Source organism: Sparus aurata, chromosome 16, assembly GCF_900880675.1.
Source record: "Sparus aurata chromosome 16, fSpaAur1.1, whole genome shotgun sequence".
NCBI classification, from domain to species: Eukaryota; Metazoa; Chordata; class Actinopteri; order Spariformes; family Sparidae; genus Sparus; species Sparus aurata.
The window spans coordinates 9,395,076-9,411,088 of record NC_044202.1 but is presented as its reverse complement, the minus strand read 5'-3'; the positions used below and the strand labels follow the sequence as shown (position 1 = coordinate 9,411,088).

Here is a 16,013-nt window from a genome sequence, read left to right as displayed (position 1 = left end):
TGAGGAGTTTTATTCCTTTTTATTTGTTATGAATACACGATAGTGACTTTCTACAAACGCTAGCATTTAAGATTGAGATAAAAAAAAAGGCTAATTGACACAATTTGTTACCAGCAAACAAAGCTTGAAAAATAAACATTTCAATCTAGTCTAATTTAAAAGGAGGCACATAAAGGGATCTAAAAGGCCTTGAACATATCAGCGTATAAGAAATTCTTGTACACAATAATTCTTATTGAGAATTATAGGCACTATTGCAGCTGAGATATGCAGCGAGGCTCAGTATTATGGTTCAGATCACAGTTAATATTTGTGATCACGTATTCATTATTGCTTAGAAAGTACATACAGACAGTATGTACGTGTGCGCATAGACACGTGTGCGTCACTCCTCAGTCGTAGTTGGTGAGTGTAGCCGACGTCACAGGCGGTTCCTTAAAGGGGCAGTGCACCCCAAAATCAAAAATATGTTTTTTTTTCCCTCTTACCTGAGGTGCTAAATGCGCATCTAGATGGTTTTGGTGCGAGTTGTTGTTGAAAGTTTTCAGAGATATCGGCTGCAGAGATGTCTGACTTGTCTTGAATATCATGGACCTAGATGGAACTCTGCTTGCCGTTGTTCGATGTGCCAAAATAATTCATTCTCAGAAATCAAGACCCGGTTCCTCATGATAATCCACAGACCTTGTTGTGTGCAGTTTTATTATTTATATTACATTACAGCTCAGACTCTCTTATGTGGCTAGATGCCAATCCCTTCTGTGTAGTGACATGACAAGAAAATAGTTCCTACATAAAACTAATCCCCAAAAGGTCTGTGAATCATCTCGAGTAACGGGGGTCACGATTTCTAGAAATGTATTTTTAAGTCGCTCGGAGCAACACAGCCGAGTGCCAGCTACTCACGCCAAAACAGTCTAGAGGGATAAATCCCACAGCAGGTATGAAGGAAAATAAATACGTTTGATTTGGGGTGAACTGTCTCTTTTATAAGTAGTTTATATTAAGACACGAGCGTTGGATGATCTACTGAGTGTAAGGAAGTGAGACTCGTCTGAGCTCAGCATGTGTTCCATGCTTCATGTTACATGTGCTGTGCAGCGATACAATGATGAGATAACTTCAGTGCTCTGTAGTTACTTTTTGGTGAATGTCATGGAAACACAACTTCACCGACACTGACTATGAAAGTCCGTGAAAACTAAATAATTAATTTTGACTCAATAAGCTATTTAAGTATAAATAGCGTATTGACTCAACATTAATTATTAGTATTTCTAAAGAGTTTAACCCCTTTATAAAACTATTAATTTGCTTCATCAGGACTGTGCGGGTGTGGTGAACAAACAACTCAACAATTATCTTTTGATTTTGATTCACATTTCACGGAACTAGCGAAAGTCACATGTTTGTTTCCCAGCTGAGCACCGTTTACTTTAAACCGGTGAGAGGAGCACCAAAGAAAAAGAACAAAATACTTAAATCTCTCATGTCAAAAAATCTGAATGGTTATAAAGTTGGTAGAACGTATTGTGTGGTGCCGTGATGCTTATAGTAAGAAGCTGATTTAAATTTTTTAAAAATAAAATAGGTGTGTACTATTGTGCTGATCCACTGGTAGAAAACCTGTTTAGTATTTGAAATGTGTCGTTCAGTTTTCAAATATTGCAGCTGTTTTTAATTCCTGAGAAACTAACTTTGATGACAATGTAGTTTTTCCTGCAGACAGCTGCATTCAAACATATATCATAATGCTGGTTTTGGTATTTTGCAGAGCATTATTTTGTATTCAAGGTAAAAACAAAGAAACAAAACAAAAAAATAATTTGGTCTGACGTTACTGGAGGCAGTCAACGATATTGCATTGAGGCACAGTCCGGAAGGAACACTTGGAGTTTCCTTTTTTTTTCCCCTTTTTTTTTTTTACCAGTTCTTCTGCAGCCATCCAGACACATATTCATAGACCAGCAGCATCACCGCTCCACCTGTCAGCGAACAGAAGAGAGAGCCACAGTGAATCAATCCACAGTTTCCTGCTCGGGAAGAAGCAGCGCGAGCTACAACCAGTACAAACTGATGTGATCTACAATGCAGATTCAAAGGCTTTTTCTGGGAAACACGCAGGAATATATTATGTATTCTAGATGGATATTACATGTTTGGGCAAATTAGGAAAAACTACTGTGGTGGAAAGTGGCTCCAGCTCACGATATTTCCACTCAAACATTACATAGATATTAGAAAAACACAATGTAAACACAGATTTGACGTTTGTGTTATTGAGCACACACTACAGAACAGCATGAATTAATCAGCCCAGTTGCCAGGATAAAATGTTGGCAGTTAATGTTTCTGCAAACCACTAATGCATTCACATTTGTACGTGTCATATGTAGATTATTGACATGTTTATGAGCTGTCTTTTACATGGAGAGGTGGAGGGGATGGTGGTGGAGTTACAGGCCAGAAGGCAGCCAAGCCAGCGACCACAGTTTGAGACCGTGTTTCAGAGTTTGTAAGCGTGACACCACTGGATATTTTTAAGTAGACCTCGGGACGGTTTTCAGCCGTGTTCGTGGCGACAAAAATAGGCATTTTAAGCCAAAACACGGTCTTTTCTAACCCTAACCAAGTGGGTTCGGTGCCTAAACTAAGCCAGACTATAAACAATGTTGTTAAATACTAAAGTAGAAAATGTAACCTAAAGACACGAAAAGTTGCAACTTGAATCATTTTCATCTGACAGTTTGTGATTGTAAGGACTTTTTTGATATCAGTATAAATAACTTTTTATTGTTACCTGGTCCAAGCCTCATTATCTTGGGCACCAACCCCTTGTATAGCGCCAAGTACCTGTAGGAAAAAAAGAGGATGTTAATAATGTGCAAACACACAAAAATACATAGTTTAAGTGTGTTCAAGTATGTAAATCAAGTCAAGATTTCAGCAGACTATTTCAGCGTGTGTGTGTGTGTGTGTGTGTGTGTGTATACGCGGTGAGTTCTTGCCTGCCTGCCTGTCTGTCTCTCACCCCGTCAGGTACATAGTTGGGGTCTAATGGCCGGTGGAGGCGAGGACCTGCCCCTTAATGCATTCAAGGTGATCAGTGGCTGCCTGCCTCTGCCTCGTGCTCCCTGTCCCGCTCCCTGCCCCCGCCACTGATGGCGTTAATAAGGCTCGACCCACTTCCTCCCTGGCCCTCTGTCTGATTAGATTGACCCGTGGAGCGCCGCGCGGCTCGTTAGGGTCTGCTTAACGACGTCTCCCATAGGGACCACTAATTAGCTGGGACTGTGTTGTGTTAGAGCAGGGGACTGGATGTGGTGGAGGGGGCACCCTCTACGCACCCCTGCGACGATTCAGGGCCTTTCCTGCAGCAGCCCCCAAGGCTCCTGTGTCCACTAACTACAAACGTCTCGCTGGCCCTTGTCTCGTGGAGCTGCATGGGGGGAAAGTGGAAAGCCCAGGGCAATTGCTAACATAACATACATCTTTTCCTTGAAGCTTCTATTTAGAGCTGTCATCCTCTGAGGCTTGAAAATATGTTAACATTTACTGTACGACTGACAGACTGCAGAAATGTATGATCGCACACACGAGGGGGAACACAGCCCAGAATGTAACCTCACTATTCGGTTTCCATTCTTCAGATCACAGCTTTGCATCAAGCTTTTCATGCACTTCCCTTGTAGTTAGAGCAGGAAACTCACGCTGCACAATCAAACCCTGCTAACTTGTAGCTGCAGCTGGTATAATTTTTCTTCTCCTCTGACAGCCAGTCTGGCAGCTAACCAACTATCATCTGCTAACAAAGCAGACGGAGTGCCTCATTAGTTCTTGGATGCACCATTGACAGTGTTTCAAAGTGCGTTTCCCGACGTATCCCTTACCCTTCCTCCCGGTACACCAGCGCCATGGTCTGGAAGCAGGTGCGGTACTTGATCTCTCCGGGCACGGGTTGTGGGCCTTGGATGCGGCTCTTGGCTACGTCGAAGGGAATGTTCACGCAGGACGAGATGGTCCCAGACACCAGGCCGATGGCAAACTTCCTCAGGAACTCCAGGGTAGGGTCCTGGCAAAGAAGACGATGAATAAAAGTAATAACAGTTTGGACATTATGACCACTATGTATTGTTCTGCAGACATATCTATTGAAGTTATGCTAACCAGCTAACCCTGGCCTGTAGTAGGCAAAAACTCCTGTGCTAGCAGTAAAAACGCTGCAAACTAACCGAACCACTAATGCAAATGTTGGAAAAAATGCACTGGAAAGAAAAATCGAAACTGTCACTTTAACCGGATCTGCACCAGAATTTAAAAGATTCTGTTCTGAACTGAGACCCATCCTCCATCCAAGTATTGTGGAAATACATTCAGCAGTTTCTGTGTAATCCTGCTGACAAGCCAACAAACCAAACGACAAACGGACACGGGTGAAAACACAAACTCCTCGGCGGAGGTATTACACAACTGCCGGGAAACATTTCTAGAGTGGGCACCAGGTGTTAAATATAATAACACAAAGCATGAGCAGTAAATAAAACTTACTGCAACAGAGGGAAAGTTAACAAAATAAATGCTGAGCCATTGTGTGTATATATACACATGTGAAGGAGAGCATGAGGGGGCTTGTGCATATGATTGCAAAGCTGGCATGAAAGCCCTGATCATTTTATGGTAGCGGGGGGCAGATTAGTGCTTCCTGACTGCGGTGCAGCGTTCTGATTGGCTGAACAGAAGCACATGTTCTTCGGGGAGCCAAGACGGAGGATTTATAAACAGGGTGCATGCAGGCAGACTGGGGAGGCATATGGGGACAATTTGGGTAATTGGGCTGTGACTCGGCACAGGGGTATTACTGTACCAAAGAAGCCCAGACTCAGAGAGCTCTGACAGCTAATTGGCCGGGATATTTTTACAAATGACAGCGGCCTCACTGGTCCAGGCCTTTCTCAAGCGGCTGGACACCCTGAGAGCCGAGGTAAATCAACAGCTAATCCCACTTCTTCTTCTGTTTTTTTTTTCAAGTGGGTTGTGGGGAAGGAGGTAACATACCCGCGTCCTAAGTACACCCATCAACCCACTTCCTAACAGCCTTAAGCAAACATGTCCTCACACATTCACTTGCGAATGATGGCAGTGTGCTATCTGACTCTTCTGCACTATTAAAACATGCGATGTGAGAGAAGCCCCAAGCTCGGCCGACTCAATTTGACTACAGACATGTTTGAGCTGCAAGCTCATCGCTCATGTTTCTGACAAGAGGGCTTTGGAGGAACGCCACTATGCGCTCCGCCTGTAAGCTGTTGTAGGCCACAATATTTATCCTTTTCTGCCTCAACAATAGCCGTCGTCAGCCTCTCACAAACAAGATCATTCCATCATACCGAAGGATCGTTCCCAAAAGCGACGGCCGCAATCTAAGAAGAGAGCTATTTGGGTCGTCCGGCCACATAATTATCATTCAGAGGATGACCACTTGGTTCTCTGTACACCATGCGTCACTGGAAAATGTCGAAAATATAGCAGAGCCTGGGCTCCCACTGTAACCTCCTCTTGAAAATAGTATCGTTGTCTGCTTCCAATTAGTTCATTGGAGTTAATCTAATGCTCCCAGTTTGTACATGTGGAACCGGCGTATGGTAACGTTTCCATTAAACAAAATTAACTTTTGTTTGGGCCATCAGGCCCTGCCGGATGTGTAATCTGAGACTTTGAGGATGTTATGAGGAGCAAACAGACGAGGTATTAGCAGGGCTGATCTTACAAGCTCCTCTCTGATTTTTGCTTCCTCCTTGCCATGGCAGGCAGGCTAACTAATCATACTGTCAAACACTTGCAATTCTCCACTGGCGGCTGGGACACGTGCGTGTCAGATACCCTGAAGGCAGCAAAAACTAGGTGTAGTCAAGCATGGGTCAAATGGCTTGGGTTCGCGTTTTCAGCGGGGAGGTTGGAGTAGGATCACAGATTTTGATTGGCATATTACCGGGCTGGTAGGAATGGCATCCTTGACATTGAAGTAGAAGCCAAAGTAGATCATGTTGAAAACTCCATGGCGTCCCAGTGTTGATGTTAATCCTTTATTTAGGCCATTACGTCCGAATCCGTCCGTCTTGATTATGCGTCTCGCTTGAGCGAATGAGGAGGGTTGCTGTGTAGGGGAGAGTGAATTTCAAATGCTGACAAAGAGAAAAGTGCACATTACCAACAAGTCATAAGTCAAGACGGTATTTTATTTCTATCGACCTCTTTGAAGGAATCTCTGTTGGCCTGGAGACTGACTTTCACCACCTCGAATGGATTGACAACAACAGCCTCAGTCAAGCCCGCGCCAAGCCCCGCTACAGACAGCGCCTGGAGGGGAGATGGACATGATTTAAGAGTGTTAGGAGAATGTGGAGCTCATATTTGGGCAGAGACAGAGCAAACCGATGCACACAATGAGGACGGATGTCAACATGTCCGAGCTGCAGCGAGGTTATGATCGCTGAATCATAGTTTCGTTTTCAGGGAACCCGTTCATCGAGTCTTTTTGTCTCATCGTGTGTCTGTCACGTCCGTCATTGTCGTCGTTTGACAAATGTCTGAAGGCACACAGGACAACTGCGCTTGTTATCGTTTGAGAAATTGTGAGATGACAGATGGGAGGGAGAGGAAGGTGAATGAAAGGAGGAAGTAGGAATGCGAGCGAGACGTTCAAAAAAGGTGGAAGGCTTTGATTCAAGGATGACAAAAAACACTTCGTGGTAGTTATTTTCTTCCATTAAAAAATATCTAATATAAATGTATGTCCTTGACATGTTTATGGGGCTGTAAATGTCTGCATGTAAGTGTGTGCGTGCTTGTGGGCGTGCATGCGTGCTCGCAGAGAAGCGTAATGGGAACATGTCATGATCGTGTCTCTAGCTCATTACTCTTCCTGCCTCTTTATCCTGCTGTCAGAGCCCCGGGACCCATCCTCTCAGACATGCCTCGCGATGTTTACACAGCCAGCCAGCTACGCTTTAATTCCTTATTTGTATTATTACTGTGTGTGTCCTCATTAATCAGAGTGAAGGCATTCAGCTGTGCCACACTGAGTAGGAGAGAGAGAGAGCGAGAGCCTTTCAGGACCAATCCGTAATCCACTCGCGCTAATGACCTGATGTGATTACAGTACTTGATACGCAGGGGCCTCTGGGGGGGAGGCCAAATGGGGCTGGAGGCACTCGAGGAAGAGGAAGATGAAGAGATAGAGAAGGAGAAAGGAGGGTGGGGGTGGGGGAAGGAGAGCATGATGGATGGGACAGGTAAACATTTTTCCACCAATGTGCTGTGAAAACAAGACGAGGATATGCGCTGTGCCGGGGCGGCCTCCACGCTGCGTTACAGGTGAGCCATCCATCACGCCTGACACTTGGCTGCCACCTGAATAGGTGGTGTGTGGTGACCGCACCCCGGCAACGCAAATCTGTCTTACTTAAAACTCTGACTCAATATAACAGAAAGCAGATTAGTCAATAAGGACGAGACTACTTGTACATATTCTGCTGAATTAAAAACCACCAACCAACCATGTAGTAGATTCTGCTTATTAAGACGGTTTCATGTTTGTCACTTTCTTTTTGTTTATTCTGCAACACACTGTTTCTAAGATTTTACAATGAATTTATTTGAGGTTTAAGCAAACACTCAAGTCTTTTAGTCCAAGTTTGAGGGGAGTCCCTAGTCATTTTTTCTTGGGCAAGTCATGTCAAGTCCTTAGTTACGGCAAGTCAAATCACTTTCTTCCTTCTAAGATACCGCAGTCTCACAGTCAGTCTTTATAGTCAGTACCTGTCTGATAATCGTATTATTGGCCAGTTTTGATCTAAAATGTATGACAATGATTTGAATTTGTTTTGTAATTACTGATATTCAGTGAGATAAATGGAATCAAACAAAAAAAAAACTTGAATTACTTCTCAATCAAAAAAAAAAATATTCCTTCCACATCACTTTTAAACAATGAAATACTGTCAGCCACACTTAAAAAAATGAAATGAAAAAACCTGAATACTTTAACTCCCATATAGATTAATAGAAGAACTCAAGTTATTAAAAGTCACAATAACTCGAGTCCACATGACGCATTTACACTTTCAAAGGTGTTCAGAGTGTTCATGTCTTAATTAAAATCATATTGAAAAAAATAAAAAGCTTCCTGACAAGCTTCCTTTACACTGGAAGTATACATAGTGGCAGAAACCAAACTTTTCCTCTTGTTGTTCTGTTGCCTAGAATAACATTCTTATAGTTTAGAATCAGGCAGGATCATGACATCATTAGCACAAGCCTGATCTCCCAAACTTCCAGCTAAAAACTGACTCTCACAACAGAGCTGTCTTTTAAACGTCACACTTCATATACCTCATTCCTAAATCTGAGTGAAACATTCAGGTTCTGATTTAGAAGTAAAAAAACCAAAACAAAACCTAGTAAACCTGGATACCATTTTTCTTTTTTCAATAAAACTATTTAATGCCGGCTAAATTGGCCTCAATTGTCATTAATTAAAGTGGGTTCACAAACTGGGGACCGTCTATGACACACCCAACGTTTTAAACGTTTAAGCTAGTCATCAAGGAAGCATTCACATGTGCTTAACACCTAACAAAAGTGTTATTCCAGGCTGTCTTCACTTAATCCTCACCCGCGAAGTCTACTTTTTGTCCCGTCTAATGCTAGAAGACCAATTTTGTATTGCCACAATGGTGAACAAACAAAACACAACCGAGCAGATGTTTTGTTAGACTAGCAATAGTTAGGAACACTACGCTGTGGTTGGGCTGAACAGGTGAGTCGCCACATAAAGGAGAAAACAGTCAAAAATGGAAATGTGTAATAAATTCTCTGAGTGTATTCATGCACAACCTGTATTTGTACATGAACCAGTAATGAAAACTATACGTTGACAACTCTGCATTTAAAAGGAACATTTGCATAAATGTCTTAAACTGCTGAAATTATTCTTGGCATGGCTTTTTGTTTTACCAGTGTTTGGCAGGTGAGCTGAAACGTTGGGTGTAAAGCTCTTCCTGGTCCTGTGTGTGTGTGTGTGTGTGTGTGTGTGTGTGTGTGTGTGTGTGTGTGTGTGTGTGTGTGTGTGTGTGTGTGTGCGCGCGCGCGCGCTCGTTTGTTTACTTATCAGGTGAGAGTGTATTCAGGTGTTCCTCTGTGTGTGTGTGTGTGTGTGAGAGAGAGACTCACCACACCAGGAGACAAAGGGGTCAGATTCAGCAACTTCTTGTATTGCTCAAAGGTGAAAAACTGTGGAGGGGAAGATCGGGACAAATGAGCCGTCAGAGAATCGCATTCATACGCTGACATCTCTGCACACACAACACACTCCCACATGTATGCACAGTCTAAAAGCAGCTACCTGACGGTTGACTCCTTACGAAACTAACGTTAGCTCTTGTTGCCCCTCTGTTAGCAGAGTGGAGGGAGGCCCCGAGACGTGCATAAAGTCACATCTTTTGGACCGTCGAAGGAAAATCTGTCTCGAGTCCTCCCCGAAGAAATCCAGGGGCATTAAACAACTTTACCAAAATTGTCCTCAGGCGACAAAGAGAGATGGGGAAGTTCATGTTACAACACAATCTGCTCAAATATGGCCGACCAAAAAGTGATAAATGCATGTATATTACTCAGCATTTTTACATAGAGCCCCTTTAAAACTCAAAACAAGCAAATGGAAAGAGAAAGAGAAAAGGCTAAATATAAAAAAACGAAACACATCCATCTGATTTGTTCATCTGAGCGGAGGGCAAGATGCCAGCAGAGGCGTTTTAATCGGAGCTTTAATTCGCTTTAATTCTGCGCTCCAGACATTTCTCACCATCAGCCAGCTTTGTTCGCTGTGTGAGCGATTACCCCATCTTCTCAGTGTGAGCGCTTAATTCTAAAGTTCACACATCCTCGTCTCCAGCATCTCATTATGGAGCAGCTCCATGCCAGGCATCAATGACCCCCCCCCCCCCCCTCCCCCTCCTCCCACTCACCCTCGCCTCCTCGTCACCCCATTAGTGTGAGGCGAGAGATGCTAAGCCCTCCTACAAACAAATATCAAAAGATGGGGCTCAGAGGAAGGCTCGCTGTAAATGCTTGTAAGTCAATATTTGGTAGGCGAACAGAACAAACAGGAGTGGCTGAGGAGGCAGACATGGCGGAGGGCGTCATGTGTTTAATCAACATGTGTGTACCACGTTACTGAGAAGCTGCGGTCAGAGTGTTTTCATATGGCAGTGGAGCAGTTCAGGGTGAAAACCAGAGGCTGAGCGCTGCATCGTGGAGCGAGAAGGTTTGCTGTTTTCTATTAAATAAAACTATCATGCACATCCTTTATCTCACCTTCACCGCTCTCTTCGGCGTCTCTGCCACGATCGGAGGCAGGATTCCCTTGTAGAAACCGAAGACTCTGCGGATGAAGAAAATGAAATGTTACACAAGCTATGCTCACTGTTAGATTTGGATAAACGATTGATCACTAAGTCCTTTTTGGAGCAATAATACCAAACATTACCTCGTTTTAAGTTTTACTTCATCATACGTGATAGTTCACTAAATACCTTTTAGGTTTTGGTCAGTTCTGTCATATCATTATTTTGTAAAACTTTATATATTGTACGATTAATAAGATAATTTAAAAGATTGAACAGCATATTCCTCGATAATTAAAATAATATTTAGTTGCAACATTTTTTTTTTTTTAAATTGCAAATAATTTTGCTTACCATGCTGTTGTTTAGAGATCTGACTCCATTTATTTTGTCATTTGAGGCAGCCATTGGTTTCCATTCATCTCTGTAAAATGTTAAAATCTAGTAGCAGACTACTGAGGCTGACCTCAGTCCATCATTTACATTGATTTGTTTGGAGACGCTTTTGTCCAAAGCATAAAAGTCTACGTTCATGTTTGTGATGGTTACTTTATCAAATATGAGGTCGTGTTGTGCCGTCAAGCAATGAAATGGTCAATTCAGCCAAATTATCCAAAATTATCAGGGAATCCAGTTGCCTGTTTATTTGCTACACTGTATCAATAATCCAACAGCCCTGTGATAAACCCTACCTGTTATATGTCCAGTTTCTGTGTTTCAAATATTTTGTAAGTTCCATTTTTATCAATGAGGGTATGCTAAGTAACAGTAACCTCTCTCTGTATGATGCAATATGATTCAACAGCCTCAAAAATGAAGAACTTTCTAAAACAGTTTCAATAAAAGATCGAAAACAAAACTTAAACTAGTTGATTCCCAAACTGTATGGAAATTAATGGAAGTCAATGGCTGCCTGGTTCCAGTACTCAGACAATACAACTAACAATCTGTTGTGTAGTACATGTCTGGAAAAGCTGTATCCTACATCTCCCATTATGCAACCAATAGAGTACCTTAAGGCCCTCCCTGTCTGGTAAACCACAGCGTCTTTCAACCACCACACCTTCAGTTTGTGATGCCAGCTTTCTGTTATTATAAGGGTATTTTCTCAGACTTGGCAAGGCTCCTTTAAAAGACGGGAAATAAGTGGAATTTACCTTTAAGGAGTTTATGTTTTGCCATCACCCTGCTATGTTTTTTTTTATTGATTGGTAACATGGCACCTTCTCAAATATGTTCAAATACTAGAGGGATCAAATATCCGACAATGTACAGTTCTTGACGAATACCAAGCTCACAGAATGGGAAACAGCAAGTATGTTGCTGCTGTTTGGCACCAAAACAACCGAGATATATTCTGAAACCACAAACCCTGGCAAACAAGTTCTCCAGGAATCTGTGGAAGAAATGATTTAGGAGTTTATCCCAGCGTTTGATATACTGGATGTTTCAAAAGACTCTAGCTGTGTAATTTTAGTCAATTTGGTAGTTTGCCTTTGCTCAATCATACGTCCAGCCGTGATTTAGAGTGCACTCGAAGACAGGAAAAATAATAAAATGTTACAGTGAGTTATGTATATAAAGATGTATGCCTACATTTAACACACACTGTATTTTGTAAGCAATCCATTTTATGGAGTATATTTACAGAGTAAATGGACAGTCTGGTTAGATTGTTAGTTTTATGCAGATGGTTTAGACTTGATGTTTCTCTTGAAATGTTGAGAATTTTCAGGAATTCAGGAATTATCCTATTTTAAACAATATACCTGAAAATTCATGTTAAACTAAATCAAAGCTTTTGCTGAATTTATTTAACAAACGAAAAAACAAATCTAAAAATTTCATACTGCAAATGTTCTGCATTGTGTTCTGATATGCAAGAGAATTTTTTACTTTGCTGGAAAACTCAGAAGAAATTAACAAGAGGGGTAGTTATTATTTCACTTCATAAGCAGCTGTTTGTGAATATAATAGAATGGAACAGAATATGCCTTTCTTGTCACTATACACATGTACAATTGCAGAGGTTTGCCCCAAACGCCTGACCAGTCTCTGATGCATACATGGAAGAAAATAGTAGTGCCCTCTCTGTTTTGCTACATGGGCACATAGCATGTTTCGTATACATTCAGAAGTGCACACATGTGCGTTTCTCCCCCACTCTTGAATTTATTGAAAACAGGGTTGAACAGTTCATTTGTTTGAGCCTGGCAGATGATGTCGGTCAAGTATTCAAACATATAAAAATATACAGGTAGCGACTTTCTTTACAATCTATTTTATCACATCCTTGTTTTTCAAACCCTGTTTATACATGAGAATTAACGGCACTAAAAAAAATTATGGTGTGACAACAAGTATTGTTCTAGGTGTGAAACCTGGCATACACAAGGCATCTGTCACTACTTAGGCACTCGCTGTTGTGGAGATGAACAGTTGCCGTCAACAGCGAGCTTCTTTTCACTTCTGCTGTTGTTTCTAAATGTTGTTTTAAGGGGACTGGCTCAAAGTGAAACAGGTACAACAGGTCTAAATCTTAAAAACAAAACAGGCATCAAATGTAACTTCAAGGTGTCACAGCTCATATCTGATAAAAGATTTTCATGGAACTGAAGGGGTCAATTAAACAATTATCTCCGCCCTCGGACATTTTTCTACACAGGATTTCACAACGGACAAGTGTGGGTGGTTCAGGTCTGAACACTATCCACTACTACACTATACTATCTTCACACTACACGGAGCATTTTTGACAGATTCTACTCTAAATTATATAATGTGAAACCACATAAAACAAAGCAGACAAGGGTAAGGTCCATTTTGAGCCTGTCGTAGTGAGTTGAGAGTGTAAAAAACATCTTACAGGGCTGAGGGACGAGCAATACACAAACCTGTTGCCACGGCAGAATTAAAGAATTTCCTGCCAGACTGCCACACTTCTTTGTTTCTTTACGTGTGGGATATTCTTGAGATGAATTGTCCTGCTCATGTAAAAATACTGGGGGGTGCACGATATATATATATATTTATATACCTGTCCAGTATTGGGAAATTTATATTATCAGTTATTCAATGCTATTTGTGAAATTCTAGCCAATAAATAGAGCTGATAACATGTGATTCACTAATTAACACTGAGAAGAAGGAAAGGAAGAATGCAAAAACAAAGATTGTTAAATGTGGATATATTAATGAAAAGATTTAAAGTCACATTTTTTGTCTTTTTAATTTTAAGGATACAAAATAACACCAGCCTCTCTTCTTCTTACTGAAAACACATGACGTAAAAAAACAAAGAAAACATCAATGAACTGAAACACTATCATGAACTATCATGTCGGTGCAGTTAAAGTCTGATGGGTCTCATTCCTCTGTGCCACAGAGCTCCTGTTGTCTGCAAATATTCACACATCAATGAGCCACGTTGTTGCACTGTCATGTGCTACATCAGGATCAACACGGGCTTCAGTTTAGTCGATTCAAAACACACAAAACCACCCTGCTGTGGTAAGTACACACTGTTTAACTGTATTAATCCCAACCTCCAAATAGATAAACAATATTTACTCCTGTTTGAGTCATGTTTGCTTAAAAGCACGGTTAGCAGTTGTTAAAAAAACATCACTTAAGATAAGTGTGTCCACTAGGAATCAATGGGCTGAGAGCTACAGACAGTCGAGGGGAGTCAGAGAGTGTTGAGAGAAGGGCAAACATTTTTAGAAGCATAAAATATTACCTTTATTCCAACAAAATCCCACCATATTCCTTCCAAAGCTGCTAATGAGGGTAAATATTCCACTAATATACCTGCAGCCGCTTTTTTGCATTTTTCCAGTGGTGGCAGGCATGTTCAAGGTTACCACGATTTATGTATCCTTTATTTGTGCAGGAAGACTATATGATTCATGAACACTTATCTAAATTTCTTAGATTTGTTTCACTAAAAATGATGTGATGTTATGCAATAAAAATATTAGTTTTTTTAGTGCAATTTTTGTCTTTATCGCTGAAGTTTTAAGAATGCTGATGATTATGTTTGACAGGATAATCGTGAAGTGAAACTTTCATAACTTTGCATGCATCACATTTGCAAAGGATGCCCTGAAACCCCGGAAAATATAGACATACCAACGTGTCCTAACTGGAAAACTCACATTCAGAGTATTAGCGTGTGTAAATGTAGTCATTGCTGGTTTGGGTCTTTCATGAGATGTGTTGAAAATATCACCAGTCTTCGTTTCAGTTATCAAACCAATCTGAAACGATGAAAGTCAACAGCAGAAACGCATACTATATCTTTAAACCTGCGCAGGACCATTGTAAAGAGAGCGTCCCTTCCACTTAACTGGTTGCAGGATACAAAGACAGAGAGATAGAAAGTATAAGGGAGTGCATATTGATACTGAACACAGGTCTGTGGACAAAGAGGACAACGTGGCGTGACCGACTGTATCCTGTGAACTGCGGCACCAGCTCTGTTGTGGCAACATTCTTTACAAGTCAACAGAGATGATCTTGGATGATTGGGTCCAAGTGTAAATATTTTTGCTGCTGGCACACATTTCCACTGAACATAACCTGAGAAGGGCAGGACGTGTCACTTACAAGGATTCAAGTATGGCAAACCTTCAATAAACAGCAGTGAACCGCAACTAATTATGAAAACATTTGCCATCGGGTGACAAAGCCGACCTATTTCGCCTGAAGTTGTGTGTTACTGCCTCTGGGTAGCCGAGTTATCATAATAATGCACGTGTGGGCGATTATGGCTGAGGAAGCCAGGAATTACTCCCTCGTATTGTTTGTGTAAACAAGTTATTTCAGTCGGACGGAAGACCCTTCCCTCTGCTCTCTTTGTCCATGCAAATGGTGGCCACAGATTTCCCGGGTGTGGTCAGGCTGGCGAGCCACCAGGTGATGGAGAAGGAGTGAAATTAGTTACAGAACAAATACGGCCTCCAGTGAGTGGCCATCATTTGAATCCTAATTTGATTTCCAATGTAAAGTGCACACTAAGTCCCTTTTTGACTTTCCTAAACAAATGGCCTCCTGACACTGAGCAAGGGAGGAGGGGGAGGGGGGCATGTGTGGGTATGTAGGTGTGCGTTTGTGTTTTATTTGTCTTTCATTTTCATAAACCTTTCCTTTTTTAACAGCCTCCCCTCCATCTGGAGAGGAGCGCAGCACTGACGGAACTGCAGACGCCACTGGTTAAAATAAACCGGCCAATAATATCCAATCAGGAAATACATTTAAAAAAAAAAAAAGAGTAGAAATGTACATGCATGACGTAAAAAGATAATTTGCATTTAAAACAAAAACTATTGAGTCTGTCTGCAGCAGACAGGTTAATTTCCACACACGGGGTAATCCATGGGAAATATAAGGTGCCCCAGGGAACATTGTAACATGTAAACAACCAGCATGCTTCATCTGCAAATATTTTCACTTTCCCAGTGTCTACTATAACCTTGACATTGTCTCTGGCCAGGGATATACAACAGAATCACCAGTGGCCAAGGTTCACATGGTAAAAGCACAAATAACATTTATCTCCACCCAGTGTGTCGTGGACTTTATATGGTGTAAATGATTATTAAAGCACAT

The 16,013-nt window shown here is 41.6% G+C and overlaps 1 protein-coding gene across 2 annotated transcripts in view; it reads right to left on the bottom strand.

The window, feature by feature from the left end:
• slc25a21 (solute carrier family 25 member 21) overlaps positions 1-16,013 on the bottom strand; it is a 95,750-nt gene continuing 79,737 nt past the window's right edge. For both annotated transcript variants that reach the window (XM_030392420.1, XM_030392419.1), the window contains exons 5-11: positions 10,375-10,441; positions 9,232-9,291; positions 6,250-6,357; positions 5,990-6,154; positions 3,891-4,072; positions 2,801-2,853; positions 1-1,985 (exon numbers count right to left, since the gene is read on the bottom strand). In XM_030392420.1, the coding sequence (XP_030248280.1) occupies positions 1,924-1,985; positions 2,801-2,853; positions 3,891-4,072; positions 5,990-6,154; positions 6,250-6,357; positions 9,232-9,291; positions 10,375-10,441 (697 nt within the window). In that variant the 3' untranslated portion in view covers positions 1-1,923. The remainder of the gene's footprint in view (positions 1,986-2,800; positions 2,854-3,890; positions 4,073-5,989; positions 6,155-6,249; positions 6,358-9,231; positions 9,292-10,374; positions 10,442-16,013) is intronic.